Source organism: Nilaparvata lugens, chromosome 4 (genome assembly GCF_014356525.2).
Source record: "Nilaparvata lugens isolate BPH chromosome 4, ASM1435652v1, whole genome shotgun sequence".
In the NCBI taxonomy this organism is placed as follows: Eukaryota; Metazoa; Arthropoda; class Insecta; order Hemiptera; family Delphacidae; genus Nilaparvata; species Nilaparvata lugens.
In genome coordinates, this window is record NC_052507.1 from 44248338 (window position 1) to 44263824 (window position 15487).

Consider the following 15487-nt stretch of genomic DNA (forward strand, 5'->3'; position numbering starts at 1 on the left):
TAAATGTTTTGAGCAAGGCTACTTCCCCAAACACTTCAAAAAAGCCAAAATAAAACCTCTCTTCAAGCAAGGAGATCCATCAAATCCTGGCAATTACAGGCCAATCAGTCTTATCAGTAATCTGGCAAAAATTATGGAAAAGATTATAAAGAAGAGATTAGTCCTGTTTTTGAGCAAAGATAAAATAATAAATGAAAATCAATTTGGATTTCAGGCTGAGAAGAGTACGGAAGATGCATTAATTAAATTTGCTAATTCTGTTTCACAAAACCTGAATTCCAATTACAAATCTATAGCGGTTTTCTTGGATATCAAAAAAGCTTTTGATACTATTCCACATTACTCCCTTTACAATAAACTCGAGAAATATGGCTTCAGGGGAATTTTTCTAGAATTAATTAGAAGCTATTTGAGAGATAGAACACAGTCTTTAACAATAAATGGATGTACTGATACCTCTAAAATGACCTCTTACGGGTTGCCTCAGGGAACTGTACTTTCACCAATCCTTTTTATTATTTATGTGAATGATTTACTGAGCCTGAAACTAAAAAACTCAACAACTATATCATTCGCAGATGACACTGCAGCTGTTTTCTATGGAAAATCGTGGATCGAGGCTCATGAAATTGCAGAACAGAATTGTTTTCTCATTAAAAAATGGTTAGACAAAAACACTTTGAGCTTGAACATTGATAAAACCAATTACATCACCTTTGCACTCAATACAACTGGTAAACCCGACGAAAATATGAATCTGAGACTACATTCAAACTGCAACATGAACTTCAATAACTGCACTTGTCCCATAATAAAAAGAGTAACAAGCACAAAATATCTAGGCGTCATAATAGATGAATATTTGAAGTGGGACATCCATATCAAATTTTTATGCAAAAGAATCAGATATCTTTCTTATAAATTCTACGAAACAAAAAAAATTCTAAACTCAAGTCATCTTAAAATGGTATACTTTGCACTGGTACAGTCCATAATTCAGTATGGGGGGGCTGTTATAATTCCCACTTGGAAGAGCTTTTCATAATTCAAAAATCAATCATTAAAACAATCTTAAATAAGCCTAGACTTTTCCCAACCAACCTGACTTTTGAAGAGTTTAACGTGTTGACAGTTAGACAGTTGTATGTAATGAATGTAGTGAAGTATATATTTAAATATAAAAATAATTTCATTTGCACTAATAATACTATCAATAATCAATACAATTTAAGACCCACCTCAAATAAGTACCTAATCTATCATACTAACATTGAAAATATTAGAAGACACAACTCATATATTTAAGCACTAAAATTATAAATAAAATTCCTGAACAAATTATTAGCTGTGCTAAGATAACAAAAAAAGTAAAAACAGATATCAATGCTTGGATCAAAATTAACTACTTCTTCTACCTTTGAGAACTATAATAAGTTAACAGAGAACTTTTCTGATTAGTGCGCTCACTTCCCCTACTTGTGCTCTATCACATCCCTTTCCCAATCCTTTCCAAAAATTCCAAGGATCAAAAGCCTTCCTATGACATGGATAGCCATAGTTGGAAGAACTTTTGATCCTCTACCCTTCTTCACCACATAACATGTATAAATTGCCTTCTAATATTGTAATGTGTTCTCATATTTATGTTATTTATTTTATACTGTAATGTTTTGTTATTGATGTAATTAATTTTTATTTAATATTGATGTATCTTATGTGTGTGTGTGTGAATAAATAAATTGAAATTAATTGACTAAATTAAATATCATTTGCAAATTATGTAGTATTGAAAAGCAGTAGTAATCTACTTAATTGCTTTTTAAATTTCATATTTCTTTGATAAGTTAAATGATTCTTCTTAACTAAGTAGGAAACATACATCCATCTATTATAAAGATATTTTGTTGTCAAGAATCAATTAGTACTCAAAGAAAAATCATGTGTGTATGCCTACTGGCCTAATAATACTAGTAAAATATTAAAAAAAGAGATTAATTATTAGTAAGATGATGAATAATAAAAATAAAGATCAATTATCATGGGAATTGATTACACAAAAAATATAAGTACAAATTTCAATTTTATTATTATTCTTATTTTATTATTTTTCTTATTATTATTTCAATTTTATTATTATTCAATTTTTATTATTACTCTTATTATTAGGGCGAGGAGACCCAAGGATTGGTCGCTGGAGGTCACCCGATAGAAAAATCCATCGTCAATATGGTATAATGTAGTATTGCGGAGCGTTACTATTTCCTTGACCAATTCCATGTCGACTGAATGTGTTTTGTCAACTATTGAACTCGCAACGCAAAGGCACAGGTAGCATCCTCGTAGAGGGGAGGCAAACAATACTATCTATTTTTTCCAGGAAGGGTATAATATGGAAAACACATGTTAAATATTCCTGCCGCCAAAGTGCAGTACTTTATACCTGGCACTAGAATTTTTAGAAATAGAAGCATTTGGTTAACTTTGGTTTTATGCTTCAGTGAACATAGTCTATTAGCAGGGTAGTTCTACCTGAGGACACCACCGATGGCTAATTGACCGGGCTTTCCAGAAGTACCTAACGGGAAACATTCGACTTGTTTCATGGAAGCAAGGCATTGTAATACTGTATGAGTATTTATAGTTCTATAAAGCAAGGCCTTTTGGTTCTAATACCCGAGACGTCAGTCTGCAGATTGTTGTTATGGAATGCAGAAAACTTCTCTCACCACCCTTAGACAATAAATGCTGTTTCAAAAGATTGAAAAGATAGAGACATTCCGCTTCCAAAATCTATGGATATGGTTTTAGTACTATATATATATATATATATATATATATATATATATATATATATATATATATATGTGTGTGTGTGTGAGTTTCGCATAAGGGACACACTATTATTCCTCACCCACCATATAGCATATAATATATCGAACTTTCTCACCCTCACTCAACCACATCACTCTCTCACACATACCCTTTCCTTCGGGCTCTCTCTTTCTCTCTCTCACTCTCTCTCTCACACACACATGATAATGAATTGAAACGCAGATTTCTATCTTTGACACTAATATCATGCTTTAGTTAGATCAATAATGTTTCAATAGCCATCTAGATCTAGGTGAACTATTTGTAACAAAAAAACTAATAATTAAAACCACCCTTAATAAAGCTTGATTAGTCCCAACCGATATGGTTTTCAGTAACTTTAAGGACATGACAAAAATACAATAATTGTGGGTTGGAAACGTAATTTTGAATATTTATTATAATAAAATATAAATCCCATTTTCCCGGTGCTCTAAACTCGTTATTTAATAATAAGCCTACAGTTTAAGAGCCATCACTGATAAATACGTCACGTAGTATAAATACAGAAGAACAAAAATCATAAACCTTATTCCGGGCCACTTTCTCATTAATTCTAAATTCTCGTATATGTGTGTGATAAACGAAATTTGAATTTGAAATCACAACATTTTTTGAAAAACATACAGTTTTGAATTACGTGCTTATTCTACGAAAATTGAAACCCCTTTCTTAGCTGGCGTCTAGGAATAAGAAATATATTGACCGATAAATACAAACAATTTGGATGTAGATTAGGCGTTTAGGCCTTGTCTAAAGAATTCAGCTTATAGTCTGTTATACAATAAATGAGCAATTCAATTCATACCATCTTAGTAGTCATCTTATGAATAGTGTAATCATTCATCAAATCAGTCTTATAAAGTCATAATTATCATCACCCAGTAGCCTACAATTGAATAAATTAAGTCATACATTGGAAAAAAACTATTTATAAACTCACAGCACTGAATATCACATTTTCAACAATTTGAAAATTAATTCACGGAATAATAAGCATTTTCATTCAGAATTAGATTTACTGCGTTTTTTAATTTATTCAGAGGCAAGTTTCTTCTAATATAAGATAGTGGCAGATTATTGAACATGGAGTACACTAAATAGGAATAAATTTCAAGCTCTTACTCAATCTGACATTAGGAATTACAATACTCTAGTAGTCCACATAACAATAGACCTCACTGAACATCCTTTGCAATGTGGTAACGAGAATATTCAGCCATCTACTAGGAATAAAGTCATTGTTATAATATCACGGCTTTTTTAAAATGTTTGCCAATGGCCCCACTAAGAAATCTGATCAGGCTGGTTGGAGACTTCCAATCAACCATACGATCATATTTCATTACATTACATTACCAGGGCTACCAGACATCGTTTTAGTAGTCGTCAATATACTATATCATAATGGAAAAATTAGAACTTTGATATGAAAGTAATGATCTCACTTCGTTACAAATAAAATCTATTGGTGTGCTAATCTAAATGTTGCACTACTTCAATCCTGTAACAATGAATATATATAATACTTATACTGAATTGATGAAATCCCAAGTCCCATTGCGCTTATGATAATTCTGAATGTTACTTTATTAACTCAGTAAGTTCAGAAAGTCATTGCTCAGTTGAATCAGAGCTACGATTAAAAAGATGATTTGGGAATTATAAAGTGACACTTTTTGTTTTTCACTGGGATTTTCATTTTGTAACATGTAGAGACGCTTGTAGAACAACAATCTGTTAAAATTTTTATGGGAAAGATTTCATGAGGAAAATGAAGTATTTCATTGACATTATTATCCGTAACTCGGAACGCCATGATAAATTTTGGCATATAAAGCTGCGTTTACACCAAAGTTATTAACAAAATTTTAATAACTCAATTCTCACAGATTATTATAGATTGAACGGCACTTGAAAAACACATATGTTCATCATGTGTATAAGTTATGTTCAATCTAATAGAATCTATTTGTGTTAACGCAGCTTTACTCTGTGACTGCCTGAAGTTAATATTATATCAATTTGAATTTACAATTCGAGACCGCAACTCGGAAAAAGAAGACGATGATTAGCTCATAATATCGGGGAACGAGCTTCGCTCAGGAGTACAAAAGCATAAACAATTTATTTCGAAAGAAGGAATTATAATGAAAAACCATTTTGGCCATGTGGTTTTTAAGAAGCGGTGATGAATAGGTCAGTGGTAGGCTATTTGGCTTTTATATATTCCATTCCATATTCATATTGATTATTCTTCCGGGTTGAAGGTCTAATATATACTCATTAGATATATTGGAATAGTTATCTTGAAGTTTTTTAGAAATATATTACATTTGCATAGAACTCAATTTATTTATTCAAGTTATCTTCATAATTCTATTCATCTTCTATCTAATTCTAATAGGTTACCAACCCATCCCTATCTTATATGATAAACCTTTAATCATAATCATATACCTACATGATTAAAAAACAGCAGACATTCAATTTACAAGAACAAATAATGGAGTGCCTTCAAGTTCAGATGTAGGCAACACGCCTAACTTCTTCCTACATTCGCTACCTTGTCTCTACGACACTGTACTTGCTTCGGTGAGACACCTTGTCTATGTGAGAACTTGCTTCTGTGAGACTGTCATTTATAGCACTACTAGTTTGGACGGAGACCTTGTCTCTATGAAACTGCTTTTCTCTGTGGGTACTTGCTCCTGTGAAAGTAGTCTCTGTGACACTAATATCGTTCAAAGCACTACTTGTCTCTGTGAGAACTTGTCTCTGTGAAACATCCCCATTCTGAAATTACCCACATACGCTTTAAAAACTAAATGTATCCTGCATCAAGTAAAGTATATTCCTAAGACTGATTTTTTTAAATCATGAACATTATCAAATAATTTTGTGGAAAATTAGTTGCAAGTATATTTTTTGTTTCATCCAAACAGGCAGCTGCTCTCATCAATTTCAGTCAAGGCTGAGTTTCATTTGCCTGTTGAACCTTCGCAGATGACCTCCACTTGTGAGAGCTCATTGTCACAATCATCAGCTGTTTTCACAACAATTCATCTGGATCATCACTCAATTTAAGCAGAAATTCTTATTTCATGCTTGACTGTATTCAGTTTCACTGTAGAACAGTTTTTTAGTGGGCAATGTCTAAGTGATTAAAGTGCCGAATATATTTCAGATTCATCCATTGTATCTGCAGTCCAGCTCCTATTCATAGTGGATTTTCCTTGATAAAGTATTGCGAAACAAAATTTTGAATAGCCTACTCACATAACACATCACATTTCTTTTAAAATCAACTGAGTTAAAGCAGTTACATCTTTTAAGAATTTCAGATTATTTATTGACAATAGTTTTTAACGCCGTTTTGATATTATTACACTTTCAGATACTTCAATAAAATCTTCTACCAATGTACGAACATTCGAGTTATCGCGTTCAGTTAGCTATTTCCAGATGTACCTGCTGAAACCAAAGATGAAATTCCTCATTTCATTGTTTACCTGCAAGTGATTCCCTACTAGAATGCGTGATTTTGTATTCTATTTTCTCAAAACTCACTTGCTAGTAAGTACTTTTAGACCTTATGCAATTCATTACCTTTCTGTTCACAAATTGTTACAAATGAATAGCTTTAATCACTTAGTTTGCCTTTTAGCTTGTAATTATAATGAAATCTGACAATACGTCATTTGTGTATTGTATAAACTAAATCTTGACACACATGATATTTTAATTATTAGTTTCGAATTCAATCATGTTGATAAGTTGGTGATTTTTTGTGATTGAATTCGGGTGAGAAAGTTTGTTATGTATTAAAGTATGTATCGAAGAATTACCAACATCAAAATGAATTTTGTAAGCAGAATTGCTTACGAGATTATCTTGCTATAACTATGATAATATTCGCATAAAGTTTGAAGGTGGAAAAATCCTGAAGGTTAGTTCCACCTTTCCCTTTGTGCGATGAATCAATGAAACTGGTAGATTCTAGAATCAGTGTATGATACAAACAATTTTATTTTTAGTTGTATTGTAATAGTTAGAATTGAACTATTAATTTTGTATGTGTTGGTATTCCTGATTGTTACTGCTGAGGCAGCTCTCGTATTATGAATCTGTAACTGCGTTTCATAATAACTAATAATTATTGCATATATATTTGTATAGTTGATTAAAAAGAAAAATCAGATAAAAACATCAGTTAAATATGTTTCCAAAACTGTATGTTACCTTTTAAATGAATGATTAGGATGATGATGATAATGAATAATAATAATATTCGTATTCAAAATAAGTTAGTTTATTGAATAACTTAATCTTGTCTAGAGCATTTTGCAGCACTATTGGAGGAAAGTGAACAACTTTTAGATACAGCCAATCATTAGTTGATGAGAATCTGGGAGAATGCTTGCAAATTTAAAGGCACGTAAGTTTTTTGATTAGAATAGAAGTTTTCCTCCTCTCTAGCAAAGTGTTTAATCTTAGCTACTAACGAGTGACTGTTCATTCAAGTATAATATAAACGTGTACATTTGAAAATGCGTACTACCATTTCAGTAGGAGTTGTAACGCACAACTCTCGTAATATTCTTAAATAATTACGACACTATAGTCGGACTATTTTCTTCACAATTCATCATACAATTCCTTTGTAAATACTTGCAGGCACTCTTCTGTTGCTCATCGGTTTGCATTGCAAGCAACTCAATTCACTTGGGTTGCCATCATTCTCATCCTGTACGCATCTTCAGCTTGTCAAACACTATTCTCTACACTTGATATGAACTATTAATAACAATACAAACTGAATCCTCCGTTTGATGCTTTGAATTCTCCTGATCATACGAACAAATTGTAATAATTTCTTGGTTGATTTGTCACACCTGTTATTCATATTGCACTTACAGTAATTTCCTATAAAACATAATAACGTTGAAAAAATGTAACAAATAAAATTTTAGCTTAAATTTGAATCACCTCAAGATTTTCTTGAAGTCAACCAAGTTTATTAGAGAAAATGTAGTAAAGCATACAAATATGTTATAACTAATAATAACATGTAAGTGCTCTAATACTTTAATTGAATTGTCTTTTGAAGTGTAAATATTTTAATGTAACTGTGTATTGATCAGGTCTCTAATTACCTGGACCAAAAATTATAAAACATACCGTATTTCAACCATGAAATGCACGTATTGTATCGTTATCGCAATGTTAATTTTGGTTATTCACGTAATGAAGTTATGAGGTGTTGGAAAACAAAAATTGTTATTGGGAAACTAAAACATTTTTTGTATTGTAGAGAAGTAGGTACTGTCGATTCAATTGATATTGAATTAATGATAAACATAATTTGAAATTTTACTGACACACAGTCTTGATTGAATCTATTTTCGTAGATAATTGATTAATTAGATTCGATTGAATCTTTTTTCGTATATAGCGATTATTTCAAGCTCTGAAATATTGTGTGTTCAGTGTTTATTCCAAGTGTACTTTCAGTTTCTTAGTTGGTGAGATTGAAAGTATGCTTGGAAACTTGTATGTAAGTGTTGTGAGTTAATTTCCACTTCATTCATAAAAATTATAAAATGATTTGTTTCTCTGTAAAAGTTTAATGATAGAAATAATACAGTTTTATGTTTTATTTGCACTAAAAATGAAATTAATATAACGTTTAGTGAAGTGCCTATACAATGAAACACTTCATCTCAATGAATAATAACTAAATATATTGGCTAAAAATGGTAATTGGTTAAAGGATTTGAAACCAACATTATCTATTTTATTGATTTTAAAGAAGTACAAAAGTAATAATTTTTATATTGAACTTTTGGAAAAAATAGTAAAACCTTGGCATTGAATAATGCATTGAGTCGAAAGTTATGTTTTATACTAACTTTTATCACATTGCAATATGATTTTTGATTGGGAGAAACTATTGTAGAATCTTAATAAATTTAATATTCCAAGTGCATGACTTTTATCACTTTTGCTCTGAATTTCTATTCATGTAGTCTTCCAGTCCTATCATTTAATTTTATTTAATTTGTGTCATAATTAATTGACACATAAAAGGAAAAGATTCAAATTTTTACAAGAAGTCATGCACACAAAACAGTTTTATGAAATATAGCCTGTTTTAGATAAAGGTACAGGTGAATCAAATTATAAATCTGTTGAAAATAACTAAAAATATAATGTAGTTGGTCCCCTGTTGTTGACAAGTGTATGCGAATGTAAAACATTACTTCACCTAAAATGATACCTCAACTGAAGAATAATTTTGGTTTCGGTTCTGGCAAAAAATACGAAATTATTTGGAATACATTACTTGAAGCTCTTCTTGGTCTCAAATCGAGCCCATTTCTAGCTTGGAACAAGAATTTATTCTTAATCTAAATTCATTACCCTTCAAATATTATTAGACACCTTTATTGATGAATATTTTCAGCTTAGGTATCATTTAACATTCAAATGCCTTGTGCTATTTTAAATGTTTTCTCACAGGGAGTGCATTGACGTTAATCAATTTGTAAATTCAATGAAATAAATTATAAGAAAACTATTAATATTGATTAATAATGTTAATTTATCTCTACAAGTCTAGTTACTCTTGACATTTTATTGCAATGAAATTTCAAAGTAATGGCATAGAATATTCCATCTTTCCAGAGCAGCTAGGCTTTGTTAATTAGATCTGCTCTTGAAACGTTTTGTCAGGATTTTCAAATGTGGCAGTAAATACAATAATAAGTAGGTAGATTAATTTTTCTTAGTTGTATAGTTTTGTTCTAAAGAAAAGTTTTTATTTTAGTTATATCTAAGGGTTGTGTGAAAGTTGATAGAATGTATGTCTCGTTAATCTGTTGATTTAAAAAAAAAAATATTTTATCACAGTAGAATAACAAAAAAGTTGAGTTGTCGCCTTTAACTAACGCTTGTCATAAATCCATTCTTTAGAAAACATCATTGGTATTTTTTTTTTAGTTATGCTTCATTCTTTTGTCATGTTATGGTACACTACAAAAATATTCACACTCTTGTTTTAATTTTTACATATATACAATTTTAATATAAGATTTTGTTATATTATTACTTTTATACAATTTCTCAAGATTCACTTTTTTAAATATGTCTATTGTAGGATAGCACATAATAAATTCGTTTCACATTCATTCAAATGGAATTAAATTTTATTACAACTGTTTTATCGTACTGTGTGAGCTTCATTCTAATATCACACGCAATTAATGTATATTAAATACATAGAACTCAGCAATATATTTTATAATAAGAATCTTGTCTGAATCTTGATGATTCTTTTTAATTTTATCAACTCAGTAATCTTTTGAGCATCATTCACTCATCAAATTGTCTCACCTATTTAAAAGCAAACTAATAGTGTTATTACATGTTGAATGATGTAATTTTCCTAGCTTAACAATAGGTGTTACGCTGTAATTGAATGTTGTTTGTTGCTATTTGTGTATGTAATTGTAATAGTTTGACTATGAGGGTGAATTATTTGTTGATAATTGTGTAATGGCCTTTCTTTCTCTTAGTACTTCATCTCATGATAGATTTTGCCCTGTTAGTGAAATGAATTCACTTTTTTAGTGTAACTACTATCTAGTGTTTCCCTGTGTTGTTCTTTCAGTCTTATCAGTTTTGTGTGATGTATGTGATGATTAATATACATAGCTCTTAATTGATGCGTCAGGAGATAAGTTACACTATAATTTTGTGGAAACTATTGAAATGGGTCGCCTTCGATATTTTAAATTACTTGAGGTGTTTGAGAAAATAATATTTTGTTAGTTTCAAATTCTTGATCTATTCACAGTTTCATGAAAAATGGAGTCAAGTTTTTATGAAGAGTGTGCAATTGGTTCAATAATAACAATAATTGTTTGGCTAGTTGTAATCATCATTTTGATATTATGTAGCTATGAAATCATGAGTTTGTCACACACATTCATTCAAACGAAACGTTTTATTGTTTCATCATCCATTATGTTACGCGTCTTTTATTATTGTTTCCATTATGTTACGCGTGAACTCGTTGAATCAATCGCTTCTTCAATCACGGTTTTGCATATTAATCTTAATTGCAGGCTAGTACCTTCTTACCCAAAACATTTTTAACGAAAAGTAGGTTAGTTCATCAACAATCGTGTAACTATTTCAGAATCAATTGTGTACATAAACTTGCCTAAACTGTCTAGAAAGGTGAACAGAAATGTTAAACATTTTTCATGGAACTGTAAATACTCCAAACGTAGGTACTAATGAGTATCCTAGCTAATACCGGAATGAATCTTGTAAATACAGTAAGCAAAACTTATTCAACATAAAATTAGGTCAACAAATCTTGTTTTTAAAGCACAATGTTGATGAATTGATAATAATAGTATTATTGATGAGCTTAACTTGTTAGAAATTGTATTATTAAATCATTAGTGATTTCTTCTGGTCTCAAACAGATTTTTTTGAATCAATGATTTTTTTCTAATACATTTCTATTGTTAAACATTTTCATTTGAATTGTGAGCAGTGGTTGTGATTGAGCGTCGTAACAGGGGAAGATGTTTGCAGCCTGCTTGTGGCAAAATGTGAATCCACCTACAAATAGGTAAAAAAAAACTTTACAAAATGTTCAAATTTGTACGATTGCCTCATATCTCCCACTGATTAATTTGATGATGAAACAATTTTATAATTTTCTATTGTTATCTATCATCTTACACATTTTTGTGTCTTTAAATTCTCGTCTTCTTGTTGAAGAAGAGAAATCCTATGAACAATCATTTGATAATTATTTAACACCAATTGATATTAAAGCTATTGTTTTGATTGATAGTGCATATTCTGATAGCAAGTTGAAGAAAGTCTATTGCCAACTTTGCAACGCAACGATCGATCAACTTGCTATCATAGAATTGGTCTCTGAGCAGGATTTATCCATCTTTTTTTGTAATATTGTATTTCTCTTATGGCAGAGTTGTTATGTTGAATAAAGATTGTTTTTCCTGAAAGTCTTTGTTTTATTTATTCTTTTCACATTCACTTGTGTTAAAATTCACTTTCTGCAATTAATAAAATAGACAAGAGAAACATTTTCTCGTTCGCTAGGCTATTAGTTTTAGGAAGAAAAAATATAATCATTATGTAATCACTCTATAGTTCTCATATGATTCTACTGCTACAGAAAATAAAATTTGATTGTTATATTAAGAATAAATTTGTGATAGATGAGATCTCTACTACTCCAAACTGAAAGTTTCATTTTTATTGGTTAAAAATGAAAATAATGGGTCTCACTTGCAACTGAAACTATCTTCTTTTGCAAAGAGTTTTATGCATTTTACTGTTACTTTTTTCTATTGAAAAGTGTGAATGCTTTCAAATTATAAATGGATCGTATTAAATCCTTTCATTTTTCTAGATCGTATTAGATATTTTTAATGCTTTTAAATATTTTTTAAAAATGAAGAGGAGTTGACAATACAATGCAATACAAGTTGCAACACAAGCGATTGATTCCTGGTGGGAATGGTAGCTGATAGCTTCCTTTTGAAATAGAAAGTCTACCGCTGAACCACTACCTCCGTAAACACTATTCTTACTCTGTAAACCTTTGTTTACGGAGGTAGTGGCTGAACTCGTGTCTGAAAGTTGTTTTTTGACCGCCTTTTTCAGAATTTCGGTACTTTTTCAGTTTTCCCAGAATATCACAATATTACACTATTCATGCATTCTTGTATGATTTATTAGTATATATTTTAATATGAATAACTTTGAAACGGTTTGAGATATCAATGTGCAGTTTTATGTTTATTTATTTTCTCTTTAAATTCTGTATTATGATTCCAATCGGACCACCTTCTCATCTAAAAAAATGAAGTTGGATTCAAAGAGGCGGATCCAATATGGCGAACCAAAACTTTGAAGCGACGGAAAAGTACCTAGTTTTTTATTCAAAAAGGATCCCCAATGGAACTCACTGCCAAATTATCCTTGTAAAAGAAAAAAGCTATTTCCATATTTTAATGTTTACCAACTCTATACGCATTCAATGTGATCACACCCTAAGGTGTTAGCAGAGATGAACAAAATATATAAAGTTTTCGTTTCTCTATGGTGTTAGGTTTGAGGTAGAACAACAGATTTCCTGCGAAAATGGGAACTGATACGGTAGGTTCCTTTTCAACGAGTAGAAAGTCTACCGTTGAACTCGGATCGTGTTTGTAAGTTGCTTTTAGCCTTCATATTGGAAAATTACTGTACTTCAGTTTTTTCAAAATATCACACAAACTTAAAAATTGGATTGAAAGATTCATTTAGTACTTTATTAAAAAGGATAAAATTAACTATATCTTGACATATATAGAGTTTCCCAGGATTGATAGTTTGCAAGTTACCTTGAATTAAAAAGTCATAGCATTCTTTCAAATGTTCATGATACACGTTATGCCCGATGCGTTTACGGTGCGTCTGCCGCCATAATTTTTAGAGTTTTTCAAGAGCTAGAATTTAGAATCAAATCCAAAGTGTTATATCTCCAGTGAATCGCAAGAAAAGCTTGTTTGTGCATCGCACTGATTTTCGATGAAAGATTGAAAGTAGCCGATAATCAACTGATTATTGAACATTATAATTGACTCTGTATTCAAATTCTTTAATTTCCAAGAGTTGAAGAATATTTATGTTTGCCATGCAACATTTTTATACCGTTAGCATTTAATAAACATCAATGACTCATCTATGCCAATAATTATTATTAATCTGGATCCTCAACAAAATTTGAATGAGCTCCAGTGCTAGTAGAATCTTGACTATAATAGAGCAATTCTTTATAGGCGACAATAAGTGCATACCTGTATCAAAGTGTCGGAGGGTTTTTTCTTGCATGTACAAGTAGATATATCAAGAAGAAGAGTTTTTCAGGAGTTGTATTTGTGGTCCAGTTGGTCGTTTTTCAGGTAACAGCAAAAAAGAAAGAATTTTTCTCGACGGTTCTATATTTTATGCATTTTGTGGCGCTGAATTCGAATCCGAAATTTTCTGACACGCCAGAGGGCGGCATCACCCCCAAAACCCCCAAAATTTCTGATTTTTTTCGAATTTCTCATTCAATCTCGAAAACTTTGAGTTTCTCAAGAAAAATCATTCTCGACACAATTGAAGAAAATAGAATTTACAATAAATTGAGTGGTCGCACAGGACTCTACCGTTTTTGGTTCCGGAGCTACAAATTTTTAAAAATCTGGTGTGGCGCACTCACACAACTTTCCTTTCCGTTATGAAAATTGATCACCTGACGCTAGTGCACGCGCATCTCAAGTCTACTTATAAATAAAGATCTGAGCCAGCTGGTGGCAGGACAATAACGCTGGAGACACACGAGGTCTGCTATCTCTTCATAGTGAATCATTTAATAGAATCAACAGTTACCAACAGTTTGCAATTGGATAATCACATCTTCTCGAATTTCGAGCTTATTTTCAATTTTAGGTGAAAATGTTACCTACTAAACATTAATTGTAGATATTCTCATGCTCAATCTTTTCCACTCAAAATGTTTTCTTTTTTCAATTGTATCTGAAGCCTGATAATTGAGAATCTAAAATAAAACTTTGAATAGATGGGGCGGAGCTCCTGAAATTTTTACAGTAGGGTGTTCTTTGGAGGGCGCTGGAGAATACATCTTTTGACGCGTTTCAAAGCTGAAAAACTATCTAAATTTCATAAAATTAAAATTGTTCTGTATCTCTTGCACAAAAAAAGTTTTTTGGGCTTTTTATAACCAATAAAATATGCATTTTAGAGGGAATTTTTATTGAACAGAAATTGTAGAGCAAGATTTTAGAAATATTTCCGTTCATAAACGGTTGAATATTTTGTACGCTTATTGAAATACAAGCGATATAGCAAAATCCTAAAGTTTTAGGCGGCCATCTTGCGTTTTAGAGTTGTTTGTGATTTCGACTTATCATAATCACAATCCTTTTTACTTTCCTTGCCCTATTACCATAGGTAAGGAAAGTATTGCTTTCCGAAAAAAATTAAGGTACCCCAATTTCTAAATTTCTATACGTTTCAAGGTCCCCTGAGTCCAAAAAAGTGGTTTTTGGGTATTTGTATGTGTGTGTGTGTGTGTGTGTGTGTGTATGTGCGTCTGTGTACACGATATCTCATCTCCCAATTAACGGAATAACTTGAAATTTGGAACTTAAGGTCCTTACACTATAAGGATCCGACACGAACAATGTCGATCAAATGCAATTCAAGATGGCGGCTAAAATGGCAAAAATGTTGTCAAAAAGAGGGTTTTTCGCAATTTTTTCGAAAACGGCTCCAACGATTCTGATCAAATTTTTACCTATATAGTCATTGATAAGCTCTATCGACTGCCACAAGTCCCATATCTGTAAAAATTTCAGGAGCTCCGCACCATCTATGCAAAGTTCGATTTTAGATTCCCAATTATCAGGCTTAAGATGAAATTTAAACAAAAAATTTTGAGTGGAAAAGATTGAGCATGAGAATCTCTACAATTAATGTTCAGTAACATTTTCACCTAAAATTGAAAATAAGCTCG

At 31.2% G+C, this 15487-nt stretch overlaps 1 protein-coding gene across 2 annotated transcripts in view; it reads left to right on the plus strand.

The window, feature by feature from the left end:
* The window catches only part of LOC111049581, a 53330-nt gene extending 41409 nt beyond the window's left edge, over nt 1-11921 (plus strand). For both annotated transcript variants that reach the window (XM_022335695.2, XM_039427515.1), the window contains exon 9: nt 5817-11921. In XM_022335695.2, coding sequence (XP_022191387.1) covers nt 5817-5849 — 33 coding nt within the window. In that variant the 3' untranslated portion in view covers nt 5850-11921. The remainder of the gene's footprint in view (nt 1-5816) is intronic.
* The last annotated feature ends 3566 nt before the right edge of the window (nt 11922-15487 follow it).